The sequence below is a fragment of the Amia ocellicauda genome, chromosome 10 (assembly GCF_036373705.1).
Source record: "Amia ocellicauda isolate fAmiCal2 chromosome 10, fAmiCal2.hap1, whole genome shotgun sequence".
Taxonomy (NCBI): domain Eukaryota; kingdom Metazoa; phylum Chordata; class Actinopteri; order Amiiformes; family Amiidae; genus Amia; species Amia ocellicauda.
Genome location: NC_089859.1, coordinates 3,736,331 through 3,758,749, shown reverse-complemented (window position 1 = coordinate 3,758,749; position 22,419 = coordinate 3,736,331). Strand labels below are relative to the sequence as shown.

Below are 22,419 nucleotides of genomic sequence, written 5' to 3'. Positions count from 1 at the left end.
AATGATAATTATATTTATGAAAAGCGTTTGCCTGCTGTTGTGACAGAAATGAAAGATGGAAATTAAACAGTTTGAATAGACGAGAGGCCCGAGGTTTCACACAGCAACTCTCGTTTATTTTTAAATATTGAGTGTATTTTCTGGATAGTGTTGTAAGATTTTGCTGAGAAAAAAAATCTGCAAGCGAGTAAATTAAGAGAAAATATGTCACTATTAAATTACAGTCACTGCCATTACTTGTTGTTTCCTAACGAGAAACACACATTCTCTTTTACATTTTCTCCAGCCCCTATTTTAATGACATTGATGACAATCTGTGTCTCATTTTGTGTCAATTTCATTCAGTTTCAAATTTTGAATTCAATTTCACTGCAGTAGAACATGTTTCATGGTGTAAACAGATCCAGTGATTGGATATACACTCACCTAAAGAATTATTAGGAACACCATACTAATATTGTGTTTGACCCCCTTTCGCCTTCAGAACTGCCTTAATTCTACGTGGCATTGATTCAACAAGGTGCTGAAAGCATTCTTTAGAAATGTTGGCCCATATTGATAGGATAGCATCTTGCAGTTGATGGAGATTTGTGGGATGCACATCCAGGGCACGAAGCTCCCGTTCCACCACATCCCAAAGATGCTCTATTGGGTTGAGATCTGGTGACTGTGGGGGCCAGTTTAGTACAGTGAACTCATTGTCATGTTCAAGAAACCAATTTGAAATTATTCGACCTTTGTGACATGGTGCATTATCCTGCTGGAAGTAGCCATCAGAGGATGGGTACATGGTGGTCATAAAGGGATGGACATGGTCAGAAACAATGCTCAGGTAGGCCGTGGCATTTAAACGATGCCCAATTGGCACTAAGGGGCCTAAAGTGTGCCAAGAAAACATCCCCCACACCATTACACCACCACCACCAGCCTGCACAGTGGTAACAAGGCATGATGGATCCATGTTCTCATTCTGTTTACGCCAAATTCTGACTCTACCATCTGAATGTCTCAACAGAAATCGAGACTCATCAGACCAGGCAACATTTTTCCAGTCTTCAACTGTCCAATTTTGGTGAGCTTGTGCAAATTGTAGCCTCTTTTTCCTATTTGTAGTGGAGATGAGTGGTACCCGGTGGGGTCTTCTGCTGTTGTAGCCCATCCGCCTCAAGGTTGTACGTGTTGTGGCTTCACAAATGCTTTGCTGCATACCTCGGTTGTAACGAGTGGTTATTTCAGTCAAAGTTGCTCTTCAATCAGCTTGAATCAGTCGGCCCATTCTCCTCTGACCTCTAGCATCAACAAGGCATTTTCGCCCACAGGACTGCCGCATACTGGATGTTTTTCCCTTTTCACACCATTCTTTGTAAACCCTAGAAATGGTTGTGCGTGAAAATCCCAGTAACTGAGCAGATTGTGAAATACTCAGACCGGCCCGTCTGGCACCAACAACCATGCCACGCTCAAAATTGCTTAAATCACCTTTCTTTCCCATTCAGACATTCAGTTTGGAGTTCAGGAGATTGTCTTGACCAGGACCACACCCCTAAATGCATTGAAGCAACTGCCATGTGATTGGTTGGTTAGATAATTGCATTAATGAGAAATTGAACAGGTGTTCCGAATAATCCTTTAGGTGAGTGTATAAACCCTATATGGAGAAAAAACTATCAAACAGTGGGCCTTACAGAGTATATTAATAATATTAGAATTCTACGGACACCTTTCCCATCACCGAACATCCATCGCTCCTCATAACATCGTCAGAGTTAATTCAATCCTTATTCTCCGCATGCAAATAAGGAGCCCGCACTGCACGGCTTTTTGGAAATCGTATTCAGAGCCTTCAAACCCCCCGATGCCAGTGCTCTTAATCCACACCATAAGGTTTCTTTTCTGCAGTAATGAATGATTCATCATCGATGGTACAAGTGCACTGAGTATAATCTATCCATGTGTCTCAGAAATGCAAGTTCACATGAGCCAGTCTTACATATTTACAAAACTAATTTAGAAATCATTTTCTCCAGTAGATCGGTTGGTTTCTCACTGCGCTATGAAACGTCAACGTATACTGACAACTTCGTATCGGGGAAAATGAAAGCCTGGGGCGAATCAAGAGATGGAGCCCCACCGAAGAGCTGGCGAAAGGTGTGGTTTAAAAACAACTAGAAACGCACTGGGTTGAACACAAATGTGACGATATGTGTTCGAGTAAGTCCACAAATTAAGACTTCAGCTTCTGCCCGGAGGCTCGATTATGTCGTCTCTGAGTTGGAGTCGGGAATATTCTACGTGCGGATGTAGTAGTAGTGGAGATGAATGGGACTGACAAACATAGCTGCGATTGGGGGGTGTGGGTGGAGAATAATGGACACAACCCTCACACAACCCCAGGCCAGAGGTTTATGGCTTTTTATTTGGGCAACATCAGTCACAACAGTCGAACAACAGTTCTCACAATTCACACATCGCTTATCCTAGCAGATCGGTCAGGGTTTAGAGTGTCTTCAGTCAGTGTCTACAGATCAGGTTCATCTTTATTAATGAACTGCTTGTCCAGATCAGCAGGGACACACGCACCCGGGGACACACATGGAAATTGGGCTTCAAGGCATTCAAGACAGAAAACAGGAGACACTTCTTCACACAGAGAGGCGTCACAATCTGAACAAACTCCCCAGCGATGTGGCTGAAGAGACAATTTGGGAACATTTAAAATCAGACTGGATAGGATCCTTGATCACTTAGTTATTAATGGCCTCCTCTCGATTGGACACTTTCTTATGTTCTAATGTTCTTAACTGGCCGTATTATGCAAATTAGTTTGGAAAGGAGGTCAGAAGACGGTGGAGCCGCCCAGGGCCATGCGTCAAGATCACCCATGCTGTGGGACGCAGTGTAGTTCAGTTCGAGGCAGGACTGAAGCTGGGCAGGACTTCCTTGGTCTGGTGTGTGAGAGCGACATCTGTGTCTGATTGCCAATTAAATATGAATAAATAAAGGCTCTGGAATGAGCACACAATGTTCTCTTCATGGACTCGTACACTAAGTGTCGGACACGAGCGAACAGTTTGGCCAAAGACATGACGAGGCATTTCCTTCACCGTAAACAAGTGCTTCGCTGTACTGTGGGCTGTGTGAGGGGCTGGTTCATGGTGCTTGATACGAGTCGAATATCGCATTCATCACCCGTCACAAGCTGTAATATTGATTTTCTGCAGCTACCCGTTCGCCTTTAATTTTAAATGACAGACTATCACACCTGATCAATTATGCAGCAGTGCTGTAGAAAATGGAGTATGTTTTCCAGGTGTCAATGCTTGTAACTAGAGAATATTTTAAAGCTTCTCGCTTGGCTACAATTAGAAACAGAAATACATCAGTAACAGAGTAAATTACTACCTCACCTAATGTTAGTTTTTGTACTGTGTGAGGCAGACAGACAGACAGATACTGCAAGTGTAAATGCTGTGGGACAGTTTCTCCCGGACATTTACTTTATTCTGGTTCAGTTGAGTAATAGTAGTTTGCTTCCAAACAGAAAGTAATTATACTGTGAATGCTTCCCTGTATACAAACACAGAACCACATCTATGGAAATATTTGATGACTTACTGAACATTAAGACAATGGAGGGTAACCACGAGAAAGACAATTATTCACCTGATGCGTACGTCAGCTTAATTACATCGGATGAACAATACACTATTGTGTGTGATCTTGGCACTCGCCACACATATTTATGCATCTTTCATCGGTTCTGATATTATTTTTGCAGTAATATCATGTATACATACACATACATATGCATACACACATACACTGCAAAAAGATCAGATCAAAGACTATCGAATGGATCCCAAGACATAGAAACATCCAAACAGAAGATGAAATACAGTTTGCAGCCATGACATGAGAAAGGCAAGCTATCGATTGAAGCATATTATATATCTGTTTATCATCATATATATATACATACACTTATTTAGAAAACATGCATTTTTTAGCTTTATCGGTTTGGAGTAGATTGAGTAAAACGTTTTTATAACTGCAAACTCAGATGGCAACAAACTGGGAAACCTTGCAGGAGGATGAGTAATGTATAGCTATACACATTATATATACATCTATATAGACAGATAGATGTATCTATATATGGTTTATTTTACATACACATATAGGACGGCTCACATGTGATCCTTTAGTTTTCATTCTTCTAGTCTGAAATTGCGATGTAAAAGTTTGCCAAATGTCCACAAGCCGGCCTCAACGTCACAGGAGTCGTGATTATCCCAATAATACAGAGTTCAGCCTGGGAACAAGTCAGTTAAATCAGAGAGGCTGTGCAAATGAACCCCAAATACTTATTAGTTATCAACAGATTACAGCACAGATAGATAAACGGAGGGTCGCGGGTTCAAACCCTGGATGTACCCTTGAGCAGTAAAAAGACTCTGAGGCTCTGTGGCCTTTGTGCTTCATATTTGACCGACACATAACCGTTAAGAAGCACAAGATCGATGTTTTAGCATCGCATTGCAATTCTGCCAAGCGTATCTTTCACAGACCATCTCCTTCAATAACTGAACACAGCGCTAAGTGGAAAAAAATCATCTGGAATTATTCAGATCAGTCCTATAAAGGCCAAATCACAGTGTTTTGCCGGGACTAAAAGCTCCTGCCAGCCTTCTAGTCTAATAATACACACATGCAGCCTTTTCATGCATTGCTTATCAGCTCAGATCTGAGAACCCAGAAGAGAAGGCCATCCAATAGCTTCCCGAACCCCTGCTTGAAACATTCCTGATCCATCGCTCAACTCGCCCGAGGAGATTCTCTTACACCAAAATCCTAACAATTACCGCTCCATTGATCAGAGGTTATAAACTGGAATACGTTCAATTCATCTGCAAAGATAACCCTGGAAATACATGAAAGGGAATTTGTTCCCCTTTGTAAATCCAAGGTGCTCTGGACCATTTCAAACGCCATAGATCAGCCCGAGTCAGGCCTTCCACAGAAAAGTGGATAAACTACATATCTAGTGTCAGGAGAAGCCTGCAAAGATTTTGTGTTTTGGCTCAACAATCCTTTAATTGAAATTTATGAGTCCGGGGCGCAACTTCTGAAAGGATAAATTAGTTTCAGCGATGGTGGCGTAATTCATTTTTAAAAAAAGGTTCAATAAAAGCTGTCAGAATACTTTCTTCCTGCAGCACAGTTATTTACAGAGGGCTCACTTATTCCCTGACAATGGCATATTGTTGTATCAGCTGACAGAAATACAAGACAACGATCCAGGTGGACGGGCCACAAAACTCATTAGAAATGACAGACGGTAACACTTAACAACAGCTCTGCTCCTACAGACACAATTGTACTGCTTTTCTGCGTGAATGTGGGCAATTAAAACCCTGATCATCCTCTTGACAATATAGATCTCCGTCCCTGTATTTTGACAGCTTGAAGTATAAGGTGCCTTGTCATGAAGGTATAGACAGCTCCCATTGTTCAGGTCATATTATCTCACATTTGCTTCTTAAACAAAGCTTTCATTTGTGGGAATCTGACGGCCGTAACTTCATCTGTGAATTGGATTCAAGTCGCCAGCCTTACGATCTTCATTATCAAACTTCTCACTTTTGTCCTTTTCCATGGTTATTATTATTTTTTTAACTTGGGAGTATTGTATGACAACATATGAGTTTTTCCACAACTTTAATCAAACAGCAATTATCATCTTTTCCAGTAACACCGACAGCTGTATAGACAGCAATGAATCAGCAACAATAATTAGGGTTAGATTTAATAAAATCAAATAAAAAAGATACACATACCTCCATCAGACTTTTTATTCTGACTCCTCTTTATTCGGAGAATTACCCTTTTACTTTCCTCAATGAGGCGAGAGTGTCCTTCCATGCTGAACAAGTTTGATCTAACCTGTGGAAAAACAAATTGGGAAATAAACTTTACTGTCATTTTACCAGGGTATACAACAGTAAACGATTATAAAGCTAATATCAGGCAGAATTATCCATCATTATCAGCAGCATCATCTGTGGAGCATCACAATTCATCAACAAACCAAAAATCTTACTAATGAAAATGAAAATATTTAACCAAAAATACAGAACAGATTTAGGCCATACTGTCAGGAGGTGTACGATCCGGCCGAGGGGGAGGGGAGACTAATATCAGAGAGTACTCAGCCACAGGGCATCAGTTTTAAACACCTTGCCAATGAGGGAACACGTGCTGCATACATGATCAGAAAGCACACGGAAAGCCTCGTGGTCAGATTAGCAGTTATGTTTTCCACTTGGTGCGAGTGTCTGATTGCAGGCGGTCTGTTGGCGTTTATCAACTGCCCTTCGCTGCCAGATCTCAAGAGTGACGATGACTCCTTGATTGCTTTAATGCGCTAGAAGGGAGGGCAGCTGCGTTTAATATTCAATAAAACACACAGATTTTATTTCACGATGAGTTACCACTCAACGCATCCATCTTGGATGCTGGAGTCGAGTTTGCGATGGACCAATTCAACTCGCACAGGGAGGATTCCTAAGGAACACTGTGCATAACTTGTTTCCCTTGTTCTAATGGCTAACAGAGGGATATTATTGCTTTCCTTGGTTTAAAATGGCTTGAGCGTCTTAAACCATTAATGAAGTTTTAAACCTTTAAATAAGGATCAAGAAAAAATCTTCATCCACCTTACAAACCCTCACTAATAAAAACAACAACACAAATGCATTGGATCTCTTCTATCCTTATCCTCTGTGGGAAAGACCAGCGGGGCACAAGATGTCCAAGTGTTGTATGAACGTCTGTTTTACAAGCTAGTCTGAAGGCTTTCTCCGAGACGTTCACTTATAAATCATCCAAAACTGAGCTTCAGATTTTGAAACATTAAACAAGAACATAAAAACCCTAACACGATATGTTATAGATGATATTTCACAACGTTTGAAAGATGTCCAGAAGAGTTATCTGAAGTGGAGTTCGAAGTGATCTTTGATGAATGGAGTGCTATGAATTATGAGGCTTTGAACAGCATAGCCTAGATAACCCCAATCATTGGCACTACAAATAATAGGATTGGATATATTTATTTAGCGAAGTAGGTGTAATACAGGAAACGCCTGCTGCTTATTATGTGTCTGTCTTTTTTCTTTTCTGTTCGTGTGAATGTGTATTACACAAAGAATCTGTGTGCTGCCAGAAAAAAGTTGTACTGACGCAGGGCGAAGCAGCACATTGAAGGGCAAGTTGGCCTTTTCTGAGAGTCACGACTGCAGTAATAGATCTTGTAACTTGAGCAAACCTTGTCCACCTCTTCCTATTTTAAAGATCCATTTGGCCATTCGCGCCTTGAATTTCACTTCTCTTTTTTCTTTATTAAAGTGGAATATTTATTGTCTTTAATGTAATAAAGCTGCAACGGAATATCTATTATTCCCCCGCGAGCTCCGGTCGCCTCATTGAAGTTCAGAATGAATCATTAGTTGGCCTGATTAGAGGCTCGAATGCAGTCTTATGACGTTTCAGCCTTTCTTTGTAGGAGGCAGGCTATGTACAATAAACTTCTCTGATGCTAATCATTCCCAAGTGCATATCAGCTGGACCGCATGATTAAAAAATCTGTAAATTTCCTGTCTCAGAGGAATGTGGAACAGCCCGGCCGTCAGCACTTATTTGTTTCTCTCAGATGACTGCCAGGGATGCTCTTCTCGGATTGCATCACCTTCTATTATCAGCTTGTTTTACATATTTCTACAAAAATTGAAATAGGAAGAAAAGAGCAAATATGTAATTAAAACCAAAAGTGTGTGAGTTCTGATGGAAAGCTGGGACTATTCTGGCTTTATCGTGACTTTATGACCTGGGTGTTCAAAGACGACAACTTGCAAAAGATAAATTGTGCTTATATGATTTATTGCCATTGATAATTAGTTAAATTAGATTGACCTAATGGTTATGAAGATCTGGCATTGACTGTAAAGTACAAGCTGGCAATCGCTGTTGAAGAGTTTTCCCTGAACAATTCATGAACAGCAGAACATGTTCACAGAATCGTTCATGTAAGATCAGATGATTCAGATAATAACTACAATAACGCCATGACTCGGATCAATGACATTCATGCTGGTTCGTCACTGAGGTTGCTGTGGACATCTGAGGAGGTGTTTAGAGGGGGCGAGTGTCACGGAGCTCAGTGTAGGAGCTGTTTAGAGTGACAATCTCTGAGTTGGAAAGAGCGACCAAACCCCCCCCGTGTCAGGTGACCAGTCCTTTGGCGTCGAGGGTTTGTCGTTCTGCTGGATCAGCTGTACAGATCGGGGGCTCAGGTGTGTGCTGTGCCCGAGACAGCAGGAACTCCGGCCAACACGACATGTAAAGGCAGCTGAAAGTTGGCTTTCCGAAAGTGTACTTGGATAATTAAATGGAAAAAAGAAATTGCTGATTGAAGGTGAGAGAAAACTAAAAGAAAAAAGCTGCTTTACCTTACTGTGGTTTATACTCCGAGTTTGAGAGTCATGGGGTTTATTTTTATATGGATTCTACACAGAAAGTGTTAGATTACTGGGGTCTGGATTTGTTTTTGTTTGTTTCTTGAATCAAAATGGCTTTAGGTTACAGAGCTTGAGGGGACATATAAATAAATCACTGTTCCAACTACGAGAAAAATGTTGCAGAAGTAACAAAATCTCGCAGCACATTTTATTGCACAGGGCAGTGAAATACACTTGACAACGTTCTGACAGCAATCACTAAATCTTAAATTAAAGACAAGCATCGGATACTTTGAGAAGGATTCATTTAGAGGGGGGTTCTCGTGTGGAAAAATCCCAGATATTCAGCAATGCAGTTAACGTGACTCGTGACGGCTGGAAAAACACAAAACTGCTCTGCCAACCATTAACAACATGTAGCGCAACCCATTAACTGCCAGCTGTGCCAAGTACTGCATTGTTGTGTCACCCTATTGATTTACAGCGGCTCTGAATTCCTTAGGGATGATATTCCACTCCTTCATCGGTATGATTATATACTTCTAATTGAGAGGTATGAGAATGTGTGTGTGGGGTGTGTGTGTGTATGTATATAAATACTCACAAGTCAATCCACACTTCTGCATCCCATTCATTTTACAACTGGCTAAACAATCATATACACACACACATACATGTCAAGGTTTAGGGTCGACTGAGTTTTGAATTCCTCTTATGTATTGTTCCACTGGGAGAGAAGTAAAAATAACAAAATAAAAACTTTTTAACGAGGGTAAATTACAACATAATACACTATGGACCCGAAACATAAATATGAAGATACAGTCAAGTCACTTGACACTGTGGGTCCAGCAAAGACCAATGTAATCCAAGTTCTTGCAAAGCTGTCCACGAACATCTGCACGATTTAAACAAACTGAGCCAGAGACTCAAAGGCAAGACCCACTGAGCCGATTTCATATAAAAAATGACTAACATGACTAACTTGCGGCTTTAAACTCTTCCAGTTACAGAAAAAGTGAGTTGTGTTTGAAAGTATTAGTGAATTCAAACCCCTGCAGATCACAGGCTTCAGACGATAAACCATTCAAAGGAAGAAGACTTCTGTGGGGCAAAGCAGGAGAATGTTTTAGCACATGTTCTGTGGATGCTGTTGGAGATTTGAAGGACTTACGTGGGCAGCACCAGGGGATCCTGCCTGCGCTTTTCTAAAATCCAAGACTTACTGTTAACCAAGCACCTGACTAATATTAAAGCAGGGCAGTACACTAGAGGGAAAGTGAGGCCCAGAGTTTATTTTGTTTATTAGCGAGTCTTTGATGTACAAGCCAGAGAAGTGAAGGGAGAAAAACGCCAAAAACTCCTGCTAAACCGACTAGCACTTATTATGGGCCAATGAAGCAAAATTTTGAACTACAAATCCTAAATTATTCTTATTATATACATTGAGGGAAAAAAGTATTTGATCTCCTGCTGATTTTGTATGTTTGCCCACTGACAAAGAAATGATCAGTCTATAATTTTAATGGTAGGTGTATTTTAACAGTGAGAGACAGAATAACAACAACAAAATCCAGAAAAACGCATTTCAAAAAAGTTATAAATTGATTTGCATGTTAATGAGGGAAATAAGTATTTGACCCCTTCGACTTAGTACTTGGTGGCAAAACCCTTATTGGCAATCACAGAGGTCAGACGTTTCTTGTAGTTGGCCACCAGGTTTGCACACATCTCAGCAGGGATTTTGTCCTACTCCTCTTTGCAGATCCTCTCCAAGTCATTAAGGTTTCGAGGCTGACGTTTGGCAACTCGAACCTTCAGCTCCCTCCACAGATTTTCTATGGGATTAAGGTCTGGAGACTGGCTAGGCCACTCCAGGACCTTAATGTGCTTCTTCTTGAGCCACTCCTTTGTTGCCTTGGCTGTGTGTTTTGGCTCATTGTCATGCTGGAATACCCATCCACGACCCATTTTCAATGCCCTGGCTGAGGGAAGGAGGTTCTCACCCAAGATTTGACGGTACATGGCCCCGTCCATCGTCCCTTTGATGCGGTGCAGTTGTCCTGTCCCCTTAGCAGAAAAACACCCCCAAAGCATAATGTTTCCACCTCCATGTTTGACGGTGGGGATGGTGTTCTTGGGGTCATTCCTCCTCCTCCTCCAAACACAGCGAGTTGAGTTGATGCCAAAGAGCTTGATTTTGGTCTCATCTGACCACAACACTTTCACCCAGTTCTCCTCTGAATGATTCAGATGTTCATTGGCAAACTTCAGACGGGCCTGTACATGTGCTTTCTTGAGCAGGGGGACCTTGCGGGCGCTGCAGGATTTCAGTCCTTCACGGCGTAGTGTGTTACCAATTGTTTTCTTGGTGACTATGGTCCTAGCTGCCTTGAGATCATTAACAAGATCCTCCCGTGTAGTTCTGGGCTGATTCCTCACCGTTCTCATGATCATTGAAACTCCACGAGGTGAGATCTTGCATGGAGCCCCAGACCGAGGGAGACTGACAGTTATTTTGTGTTTCTTCCATTTGCGAATAATCGCACCAACTGTTGTCACCTTCTCACCAAGCTGCTTGGCGATGGTCTTGTAGCCCATTCCAGCCTTGTGTAGGTCTACAATCTTGTCCCTGACATCCTTGGACAGCTCTTTGGTCTTGGCCATGGTGGAGAGTTTGGAAACTGATTGATTGATTGCTTCTGTGGACAGGTGTCTTTTATACAGGTAATGAGCTGAGATTAGGAGCACTCCCTTTAAGAGAGTGCTCTAAGAGAGTGTTTGATAGGGGATCAAATACTTATTTCCCTCATTAACATGCAAATCAATTTATAACTTTTTTGAAATGCATTTTTCTGGATTTTTTTGTTGTTATTCCATCTCTCACTGTTAAAATACACCTACCATTAAAATTATAGACTGATCATTTCTTTGTCAGTGGGCAAACGTACACAATCAGCAGGGGATCAAATACTTTTTTCCCTCACTGTAGACACACACACACACACACACACACACACACACCAGGCTATTTAATAATGTTTGTGTTTTTGCATCAAATAAGCTTCATTATATTGATTCTTAAATTTAATTTCTGCTTTTCATTTCTTCTGTATGCATCCGTAAAATTGAGGGCCTTTTGTTCGATGTATTCATTTCCCAGGACAGTCTGAAACTGCTCCTGCTTGTGATAATAAGAAATGTTCTGCTTATAGAAATCAATATAAAAATTTAACTCAATCTCAAGAAAACCTCGTTTGAAGGCTGCAGAAAGACAACAAAAAATATTAGACAATCATGATGAAGACCGTACAGGAATACTTCAGTAAATGGTGTTTTATTTCAGGGAACAGTAGCTGCGCTGAACACAGACCTATCTCACTTTGTGGTGGCATTAACTTGTGTAAAACCATTTCCCGGTCCTTAATTAAGAGTTTCTCCTCATTTCTTTACGGCCCAGCGTCCGTCTCTGTGTAAGAACTCACTTGTATATATAAAACAAAGGAAGTTGTCAGTCACGGCCTGCTATCTAAACTCCCATCACAGCCTATAAAGTCATACGTGTATCTGGAACCTGATACTGGAGTCAACGTAGCCAGCAGCAAATAAACTTGTTCAACAAGACCACTGGATTAAACTAATACAAGTAATCCCTGCCCTAAAACTGTCAAACACGCAGACTTCTGAGAGCGCTGGATCTCCTGTCGGGTGGATTAAGGACTTAGGCTTCAGCGAGTGTGACAGGAGCTCAACGGGGGAGTCGAGATCACATTACTCGAGACATGGTTAAAGGAAGATGTTTTTGAAGGAAACTTTCTGTGTCTTTGGTCTTTGCATACAGTTATTTCTATTGCACCAAAACAGTTAATGAGCCTTAGCCAAGAATAAATACATAACTAGTAGAAGGGTCGGTCTTCTCTGCATGTGCTCTGGTTCCCACTCAGGTCTTGAAAATGGTGTGAAGCATTTTTGATGGGAGAGATTAAGGGGAACAGCTGAATGGCAGATATCTTCCAACACCCCGCAAAACAGACTTGCGCGAAGTGCTTTAAAAGCTCATCTGAAAGTTTCCTCTTTTCCAGCCGAACACTAAAAGGGGTGGCTAAAGAAAACTGAAGGATCCATTTTTCTATTAGACAAAGAAACCAAAATACAAAAAGCAACAATAGGACAAAAACTAAAACAAAACAAGATAGTATTTCTCTTATGTTTCTTACCAAGAGAAACTATCCTTCCAAAAAAACTAAAACGCAGTATACGAGAACATTGTAGATGCCCCGAAAATATTCTAAACATTTACAAAAACAATATGTACCTAGACAATGAAATGAAGGACCTTCTTACTATTTGGAGCAACAATGTTCGCGCTCTCATTGTCAAACTGAGAAGTGTGTTTGTATGTGAGGAGGCCTGCCTTCCTCGGCTACTGGTCCGAGATACTTTCATTACACTTTAAATCCTGACTTGCACATATAAAGACAAACTACCGGGGTACATTTACAGTCATACAAATGGACTGCAGTAAAAGAAAACCAATAAAAGAAACCGTGCCGTTCATTGAGTAAAGAGTGGATCTGATTGTTGCTCGTGAGCCACCGTTCACATCGGGGAGATTCACAGAGATGAGCGTTTATCCGACCCGGCCCTGACTGTCCTTCATCTTCTCCTTTATGAAGTAAGACGCCCTGGTTCTGTATGTTTCTCCTCCATGATGCACTGAAGTCAAGCTTCTGTTTTGGCAGCAGAGGAACGCCTTCTTACCTTGAGAGGCACAAAAAGGCACAGAAAACCCGAGGAGAGGCGCAAACCTACCCTGGCAGAACATCGACACGGGCTGCAGAGGTTTGCATAACCCCCTGCACTTCAATCACTCAAAGTGTTGAGTACAAGAAAGCGAACGCTAAGCTGTCCTACAGTAATCGCTGGCACGGCCAACAATGGCAACCAGCTGGGCCAGGTTCACAAAGTGCTTCCAGGTGCCGGCCTGCAAATCCTGTTTAATACCAGCGAAGAAGTTTGTTTTTCATCGATTAAACACTTGAAGGGCTGATCTCTATAAAAAATAAATACAAATAAAAATGAAATAAATACACGAGACAGTGTTGAAATGTGGCTTTGTGAGAAGGGCAGAAAGCCGCTCTCGTTGTTTTCTGTGCTGTTAAAGCAGCAGGAGAGCTTTACGAATCTGGACACGGAGGCGGAGGAAGTGTTGAAAGCTTTAAAAAAATATATAGCCTATATATTTAATTGAACTGTGATTTCAATGTTTTATTTGCTTTTGTTACAGCATAAAGGTAGCACTGTAGGGTCTGCGCAGACAAGCTTCTTACAGGTGTCTGACCTCTTATGAACTTTTACTGCGGGAGCTAAACTTTATCAAATCAAAAACCACTCACATTTACATCAGGCTGAGAATCGGGCCTTTGTTCTCGTATTCATTGCCATCCTGCAGTCAAGAAAGAATTGTTCTCCTAAATAATTTAAAAAACGTGAAGACGACACGTCCCTGAAGTATATTTTGACATTCATAGTATTTCTTCCATTTTTCTTTGTGACCGCAAACCATGTCATGGAAGTTTCCTTAAGCCACCTTTTTAAATGATTTGTCGTCAGTGCTCCTCAGCACCCAGGTGAAAATCTCCTCCTGCCTCCAGGCGCAGAGACGACGGCTCTCACTCTCGCTCGACAGACAGGTAAAAGCTCTTGATCTCTTGATCTTACAATGCAGCTATAGAAAGTAACAGGATAGAACAGCCACAGATTTCTCAAAGCACCCGTCTGGGAACACAAAAAAACAAATTCCGTGGGGTATAAAAAAAACACACTGTATACTGTAATTGCAAACAAAAGATATCTTTTAGAACGGAACCAACATCCAGGCCTCGACAATGGCTTTTGATACAGTGTGTGCGAGTCACAATACGTTGGGTGGAGCACAAAACTCCCGTCGGTGAAAGGGACCCGTCCAGGCCGCTACTGGGGGTTTAGGGGTTGCTGGGGAGATTACGAGAGAGAGCGTAGTATTGCCTCCGAAAACCCTCCTATTGTCCTTAAAACAACACCGAGTACTTAGACATGTGTTTTATGATCTGTTGAACAAAAAACAAATCCCGTAAAGGAAACTCATTCTGTGTGTAGATTAAGATAATGTATGTTTCAGTGCTTTCTCCAGCAGGTGCTCTATGTCAGTGATTTTCAAACCTTGTCCCAGAGACGCACCGTCCTGATCGTTCCTGATCCAACCAAACTCTCAATTTAACTGAACAGCTTCATTAAATGTATAATTTGGCTCATCTGAGTGCTATAATTATGCTAAATTGTTGCAGAATTCAAGCTGGATATAAAACTGTAGAAGGCACTTGAATTATCTTTGTGTAGGCTAAACTATTGACAAAGTCAAATTAAATATGACATCATTAATTTAAGGTTTAACTTAAGTATTTCAGAACTCAGGTGGAAGAAAACTAAATCAGCAGGACTTTCGGTCCCCAGGACAAGTGTTCCCAAGCACTACTTTATGCTCTGCATGATTCATGATCAAATAAAAAACACTAAAAAGCATAACATGTTTAGAGACCCCCTCCTCCCTCTTAACCTTAAGTCAACTCTGGAAAGATAGAACTTTGTTTGAAATGAAAGTGAATCTCACAAATACTTTCTACTGCATCTCTGTTCTCTGAAAGGGACACTGTCAGTCCACACTCTTCTCCCTCAACGCAGGTCTTCAGTGCCAAAAGAAGAGCGATGGATGAAGGATTTGTTTAGCTCTTCCTCGTGACTCTGCAGACTCGTGAGTGAAAGGAAACCCCAATAAATGGGTGCGCAGCGAGTGAGAAGAACGAGATTATGCTGGCACCGAATGGTAATGCAGGGTCCCTGGGGAGGAGACCCGAGTCTCGTATTCAACGATGCACTTCGAGTATTATCACTGGAACGGATGCTGACCTGCCAAACGCAAACCTAATAAGCCGGGCCCTGAAAAGCAGCGAGACATCGTGTCTAGACTGTGCAACCCGACTCTGTGTTGAGTACCGGAGCACTTGTATGCAGGTAACTGTTCCCAAAGAGTTTTAAATTGCACCTTTTAGAACAAGATATTGTTATCTCACCTATTGTACTGTAATAAAAAGAGTCAAGAGACATCGCTTTCATTTGCTTCTTGCTAAAGGGACAATGAAACTAAATTGAATCACCACTTGAAGTATCGGAGGATTGCGGTCTGGTCTGTTGAGCTACTGGGGAAGTCGGGCTCCTGATGGGAGATGAATCGAGCCTCTCTGGTTCTTCCTCCTCATTTGAGGGACTTTTGAAGATGATGCCACCTTTGTGCCACTTTCAATCACTCCTGCGGTTTGATAAAAAAGGGCTCCTGGGTTTTTATGCATCATTTATAATGGAAACAGCCACCATCTCCATGTGCAATGATGCTGGAGTTGCTCAATATCTCCAAGGTCAACTGCCATTGCTGTGAGGACTTCCCACTTAATTTGGATCAGTGTGTCAGGGCTGTGTACTTTATTTTAATCCCTTCATGGCAGTCGAGGGTGTATCGGCCAAAACATCTCTGGCAACTCTCAAGAGCGCCAGAAGGCAGCTTAGAAACAGAAGGTGAAAAATAAACTTCACCGGCACTGGGTGATTCTGATATATTACTCAAAGACCACCCAGGGTCTTGAACTCAGCCGAGGTTCTCTTTTAAAGGCACGCAGAAAATGACAAATATGTCCATTTCCTCGCATTGTAAACAGCGCATGGGATTCCTGCAGGTCAGCATGATTGATGGTGTGTAACCCAAACAACACGGGCCAGCCACTTATTAATTAGCACATCTGGAACGAGCCCATTCAAACGACACTCCTGATTACAGCGCCTTTATATCCAGTCTTGCAGTGACATGTAGAGCATTTTTGGCAACTATCGCTGCAATATCACATTTGAGGAGAAAAGCGGTTGAGAAATCCCATCGCTAGCGGCTACTGTTTGAGTAATTTGTTTTTGATCCGTATGCGTGCAGCGCTGGTACAACAGCTCCTCGACACGGAGATTCCTGGTTATCAGATATTCCGTGTCACCTAAAAAAAACAAACCTCATCCCAAACTCATACATAATCCATGGAAATTAAAGAACACACTAGCAATTCCGGCCAAACCCACACAGTCAGAAGTATGAAGGGAGGATAATGAGTCGGGATCTTTGAATCTCAGAGGAACCGAGCTGCTAATATTGGATTTAGATGTTTTAGATGTTGTTGGCTTGGATTCGACCATTGTTTGTGGTTTATTACCTCATCGTCACACAGTAACTCTAGCGAAGGAGGCTGTCACAGCCAAGAGGAATCTAGTCCCGCTTAAGGTATAGCCAACGCACAGAAAACATCTCCTGGAAATGTGTATATGACTTGGCTAGGGTTAAGTATAGGTTTGATATTGCCTGGAGCATTTCTACTGATCACAAAGCTTCTCAGTTTAGTAGTTTTGTTTCCCTATGAAGTAGCATTTTCATAATATATTAAAAAGGAAGCAGAAAATCAATTTCCTGTATAAATAACATGGATGTCTAAATCATTAGTCCCCTTTCAAGCCTCAGAGACACCAATATCCCCTCAGGCTGTGAACATCCTTTCCTGCAGACTCAGAGGAGACCCTCAGCTCCACACATGTCCACTAAAAGGCAAATGTTCAACAGGAAAGATTTACAGTCTACAAATGAGCTTGTCTCACCCGCGGCCATCGTTCAACTCTGGACTCTCAGTGACTGATGCCCTGTGTCTGCTTTCCACCCCGGTCACTATACAGAAACCTCTTTCCTCCCTCTCAACAGTCCTCTCCTTGTCACAGTAGGTAGATGTTATTTCCAGCGATTCTCTCGGCCACACAAGGAGGGCCTGACATGACAGGGCAGGAGGACTGTGTTTTATTAAGGAAAAAACGGCAGGCTTCTATAACACATCTCCACAGTGCCTGAGCAAAAGTCAGTTCCCAAAGAGCACCAGATGAAAAGCCACTTCATGATCCAAAGCTAATGGGTAACAAAAAAGACCTATTAAATACAATGGCTGCTACACAAGTCGTGTCATGCACAGTACCATGTGTTTTGTGCGACCATTTTCTACGGCTGCACTTTATTCCTCCCAACACCAGGTAGCCATGTAGTCTGCTTAACCAATTCACTTAATCATCTCAATTAGTCAGTCACTCTAATTGGAACAACTGTGCATTGATGATGAAGCGGCAGAAGATTTTGACATTTAGTTAAAGGGACATGCATCGTTTTATTACTAATCCGCCTTATTCAATATTATGTAATATTAATATTAAATAGTGTATACCCATTGGTGTACAGAACAGGTGGATATTGTTAGTTGCTTCTCGATGTCGGATTCCATATTTACGGTTGTACGTAAAATATGTTGCAAATCATACCGATGGATTTATAAACCAGATCATCAGAAACTTGACGCAGAACAGATCCCTGGCAGACCTTGCATGAAGCATTTTTATATCAGCGTTTGGCAGGAATACACATCCTGAGAACGAAGGTTGTGCAAGACAAATAAGCAGCACTAAAACATAAAGAGCTATGCAAGTCTTCCGATTAAAGCGCTTTAAATGATGCTGCTAAATTGACGTTAATGGCAAGACTATAAAATGTTCATTCTTTCAAGAGTGTGTAACTGTGAGCAGAGAGGGTTTTAATGGCGGTCACGTAGTTCAAAGCATAAACCTGTTCCCAGGCCTCGCAATCTAGGGCTCCGTTGTGCGTGCCTGACTCGCTGCATCACCACGCAGGCACAACATCAAACTATTTGTGCTCGATCCAGGGCCTGTTCAAAGAGTCTTTATTTGGAGGTCAGAGAATAGCAACAGATGAGGCGATGGCTTCTACAGCAGGAATGCACTTCTGACAGCTTTTTTACAAGGCTTACGGTGCAGAATCGAATCAGAGGACTGGTTTTAACATTCATAAATAATGAATAGAGACGAAAGCACGAAAGCCTGGTGAAATGAATCCTATAAATGTGTAATTATCCATTATTCAGTCTCAGCGGGGCAGGGGAGAACGGCAGAAGGGATTTAGGTAAGGAGGAAAGTAATGAAATTGACTTTGAATGTCAGAGAGAAACACTGGCCTTAACTGGACGAGGGCAAAATAAAAAATTAAAGGTCCCGGCAGCACGTTAGACCGCTGTAAACATTGAAAAGAGACGCAGGCACTAATGGGCCTCTTACACTCTTCCGATTAATAAAGTGCATTCAATCAAAATGCTCTTCATGTTGAAGCACCTCATGTTTAAGTCTTGAAGGCCATTTCATTTAAAAAAAAATGAAAAACTATGAGCTGGCTCAGGAGTTTGGACATGATTTGCACTTTTAATTGCGTCCAAAGTAAGCAGTTTCTCCAGTGGCTTTCTGGCGCTGAGAAAAGCCCTCGATATCATCGCAAAGTACCTTAATCCCACATCTTAAGTGTTGCTCAACAATTCACAAACAATTCTGTGAAAGGGAAGTGCTGAAAACAGACTATTCCCAAGGACAGTTTAAAAGTTAAACAAGAAAAGATTAAAACCACCCTGGGAAGCTTATAAGGTTTTAAATACTAGGACTCATGTTCGCTTTCAAGCATTTATAAAACAAAAGAGAGGTTAAATTAGGTCGTTGTGTCAGCAATTCAGTTTTGATAGCGGACACTATCAAGAAATAATATGCAATGAAATGAAAAGGGTGTCCTAAAATAAACCCTAAAAGACAAAGAAAAAGAAAATGAATAGCAGCACTTTACATGCACTTTATGATGCAAATTTGTGAATGTTATATATATATATATAACACACATCTACACACGTATGTTATTTTCACATGATGATCTTATGAAATCGTCTGGGAATAATGTAATCGTAACCAGACGGACACAAAACGCCAGGTCATGTCTTCTTGGGGTTCCCTTCTACCCACAGGCCGAACGAACACATCCATCACGGGAGCAGATGTGTGTCATAAACCGTTAGCACAGACCGTCCAGATTTATGGGCAGTTAAAGTCTGGGAGCTCCTGCCCTGCGAGCTGTAAACACCCAGCCCTCGTCTGACAGGTAAACCCTGCGTTACAGTTAATGTGTTCAGTCGAGCGAGGCGACGCCGTGTTTGAAACAGGTTTCCACTCCGGCCACCTGCCTGCCCTCGCTTTTCATCACATCTCACTTCTCATTCAGGATCTCCTCGTCAGCGAGAGGTTTCAAATGGGAAACACTTGTTTGCCTCAGACAGAACCCTTTGCACCCGAAACTGAACCCCAGCCACCTGTTTCACAAAACCATAAACCATTTCAGTCGTTTTTACTGCAGTCTGTTTTTTCCTTTTACAGAAATTGAATTTGTTTATAATCGCAGCTTCATTCGCCACACATGGCTCAGATCAGTGGTTACAAGCCGTTTCGCATTACACTCCCTCCACCAACACAATCGCACAGACAGTGCTGGAAATTCAAGTGCATGGGGTTGGAGAATTAAAATCTGAAATCACTTCTGATTTTCTGTTATAAATAAATATATATATATATATATATATATATATATATATATATATACACACACACACAAATACAGATATTTAATAATGTTTATATTAGTTCTATTCAGTTTTTAATTTGCATTTGATTTCTTCTGGGACGGCTTTCCACTATCCTATGTAAAATGACAAGTTTAAAAGCAGACACACAGAGTTAGCTTCCCATGAATTATGAATGTTGAAGGCTTAGCGTTAGATCAGATCAGAAATCACATGGTTTCAAATATCTGTGTGCCTTAAAAACACAAAAATTGTAATTTTTATTGTTCCTCGGCAAAGACCGATGGATTTCAGAGCGAAAAATAACCAAAATCACAGACCGTCCCCCCGTGCCAGAGGCCGAGCTGTGTGTCCTGCGCTCGCACCACAGCGAGAGAAACGTCACCCCTCACACGTACAGTAGTTTAACTTTCCAGACTCTGAGGTCACGAGTCGCTCTTTACACAGTGGAGGATGTCTTTTGCGAACCCAAATAAACCCCCCCCCCAACAATCAGAGTTTCCTTCTGCTTTTCGTTAGCGACCCCCCCGTTCTCCTCAGTGCCAGGTCTGCGCCAACCTGCAGCCACGGCGGCTGGTCCGGCCCGGGGGGTCGCACAGGCCTCGGGGGTCAAGCAGCAGCGTTGCGTCTCCCTGTTCTGGAACCATATTTAATAATAATAAAAAGATATATGTTTTGTGTTTTAAAGTGTTCCTGCCTGCATAGGTCAGACACGGATGCTTTAAATGTATTGTATTATTGTTCACTGTGTGAAGATAACACAATATAACACAAAGCCGGGTGTCTGTCAGCACTGAGATATGAGAAAGTTACTTGATCCCTTCTGTTAGGTCAACTGCTTCAAGTACAGTCGATTAAATGAGATGTTCGTACCGACTCAAGCCCTGTTGTACTAAACGGCATATGATTGTTCAGTCCAGAAACAAAGAAACAGTGGAAGTGGATCAGAAAGCCTGTCCAATCTCACAACGTCTCGTCGGGCCAGCCGCAGAGACGGGAATCGAAGTCGCTATTAAACTTCACACACAAGTCCTACAGTAACTACAGGGTCTCGCTCTTGCAGTCACCTTCTCTCCCCCACCGTGGAATCAGAAGCCACGGCCCGTGTCTGGCAGCGTTACGTCACACACAGCCGACCACAGCGAGCCGACGGGAGTCACGGCCCGTGTCTCGGGCCAGCCAGCGCCGTGCCCTCGCCTCCAGAGCCAGGGATTGCGCCCCGATTGAGAGCGTTGAAATCGGAGGGCTGGTCTGAGAGAAAACCTTCCAGATGTGTCTTTAGTCAGCAGCACGATCCAGATGGTGAGCAGCTGTGTCCACAGCTCGGTTTGGCTGCTGGCACTTGATTTGCACGACAACTTGTGATGTGTGCGCAGATTGACAAATCACTGGCAGCCCCTGACCCTTGACACCTGACCCCGTGCACTGTGGTCTTCAGCCAACTTTCAAAACACACACACACACACACACACACACACACACATCAAAATCACTCTCTCTCATACACACACACGGACACACACTCACTTAATTACTGGGAGATTCATCAAGGACAAAGAGCTGAAAAAAGAATAATCATAAAACAATCATAATGCTGCTCTGGCTCTACTACGTTTATACTGCATCCATACAGGAATTATAGACTCCTGAATAGTTCATTACAGTGGATTTCTGTGGCATCTGCGAGATAAAGGATGGAGATGTGTCTTAATGACAAATTATTGAAATTTTAAAGGAGCGATAAGAAATGTATCACCGAAAGATCAAACCCTAATCAAGAGGCAACTTCCTCAAACAACACCTTTAAAGGAAGAGTTCGGGAAGGCCAAGACAGAGATTAGAGTTCAGAGATCAGAGTTCAGACGTTTGAGCAACATCCTCTACACGCCAAAGCAATTCTGCTGCTTCCGTATCTGACCAATACGATCATAGAAAATACATGAGATAATGCACTGAAATGCATTTTGATCATGGTTGAGACAGTATCTGAAAATGTCCCTCAAAGACCATCAATGTCCCTCAAAAGTAACTCCTGACAAAACACAGATGCAATTGTAGCTTTTTAACAACTAAAATGCTTTTAGATACTTAGTGTCCAAATATTAGCTTCCTCCAACGTGAAGCAATGCTTTAATGAGTGAGAATGAGTTAATCGATATATAATGGGAAGTCAATGGGAAGTCCCCACAAATATAGAAAAACCCAGCGTGTGTGTGTAAATGTGCGTGTGTGTGTGTGTGTGTGTGTGTAAATGTGTGTGTGTGCGTGTGTGTGTGTGTGTGTGTGTGTAAATGTGTGTGTGTGCGTGTGTGTGTGTGTGTGTGTGTGCGTGTGCCTCC

At 42.0% G+C, this 22,419-nt stretch overlaps 1 protein-coding gene across 4 annotated transcripts in view; it reads right to left on the bottom strand.

The window, feature by feature from the left end:
- eda (ectodysplasin A) overlaps positions 1–22,419 on the bottom strand; it is a 70,786-nt gene that overhangs the window by 21,441 nt on the left and 26,926 nt on the right. For all 4 annotated transcript variants that reach the window (XM_066714739.1, XM_066714740.1, XM_066714741.1 and 1 more), the window contains exon 2: positions 5,838–5,943. In XM_066714739.1, the coding sequence (XP_066570836.1) occupies positions 5,838–5,943 (106 nt within the window). The remainder of the gene's footprint in view (positions 1–5,837; positions 5,944–22,419) is intronic.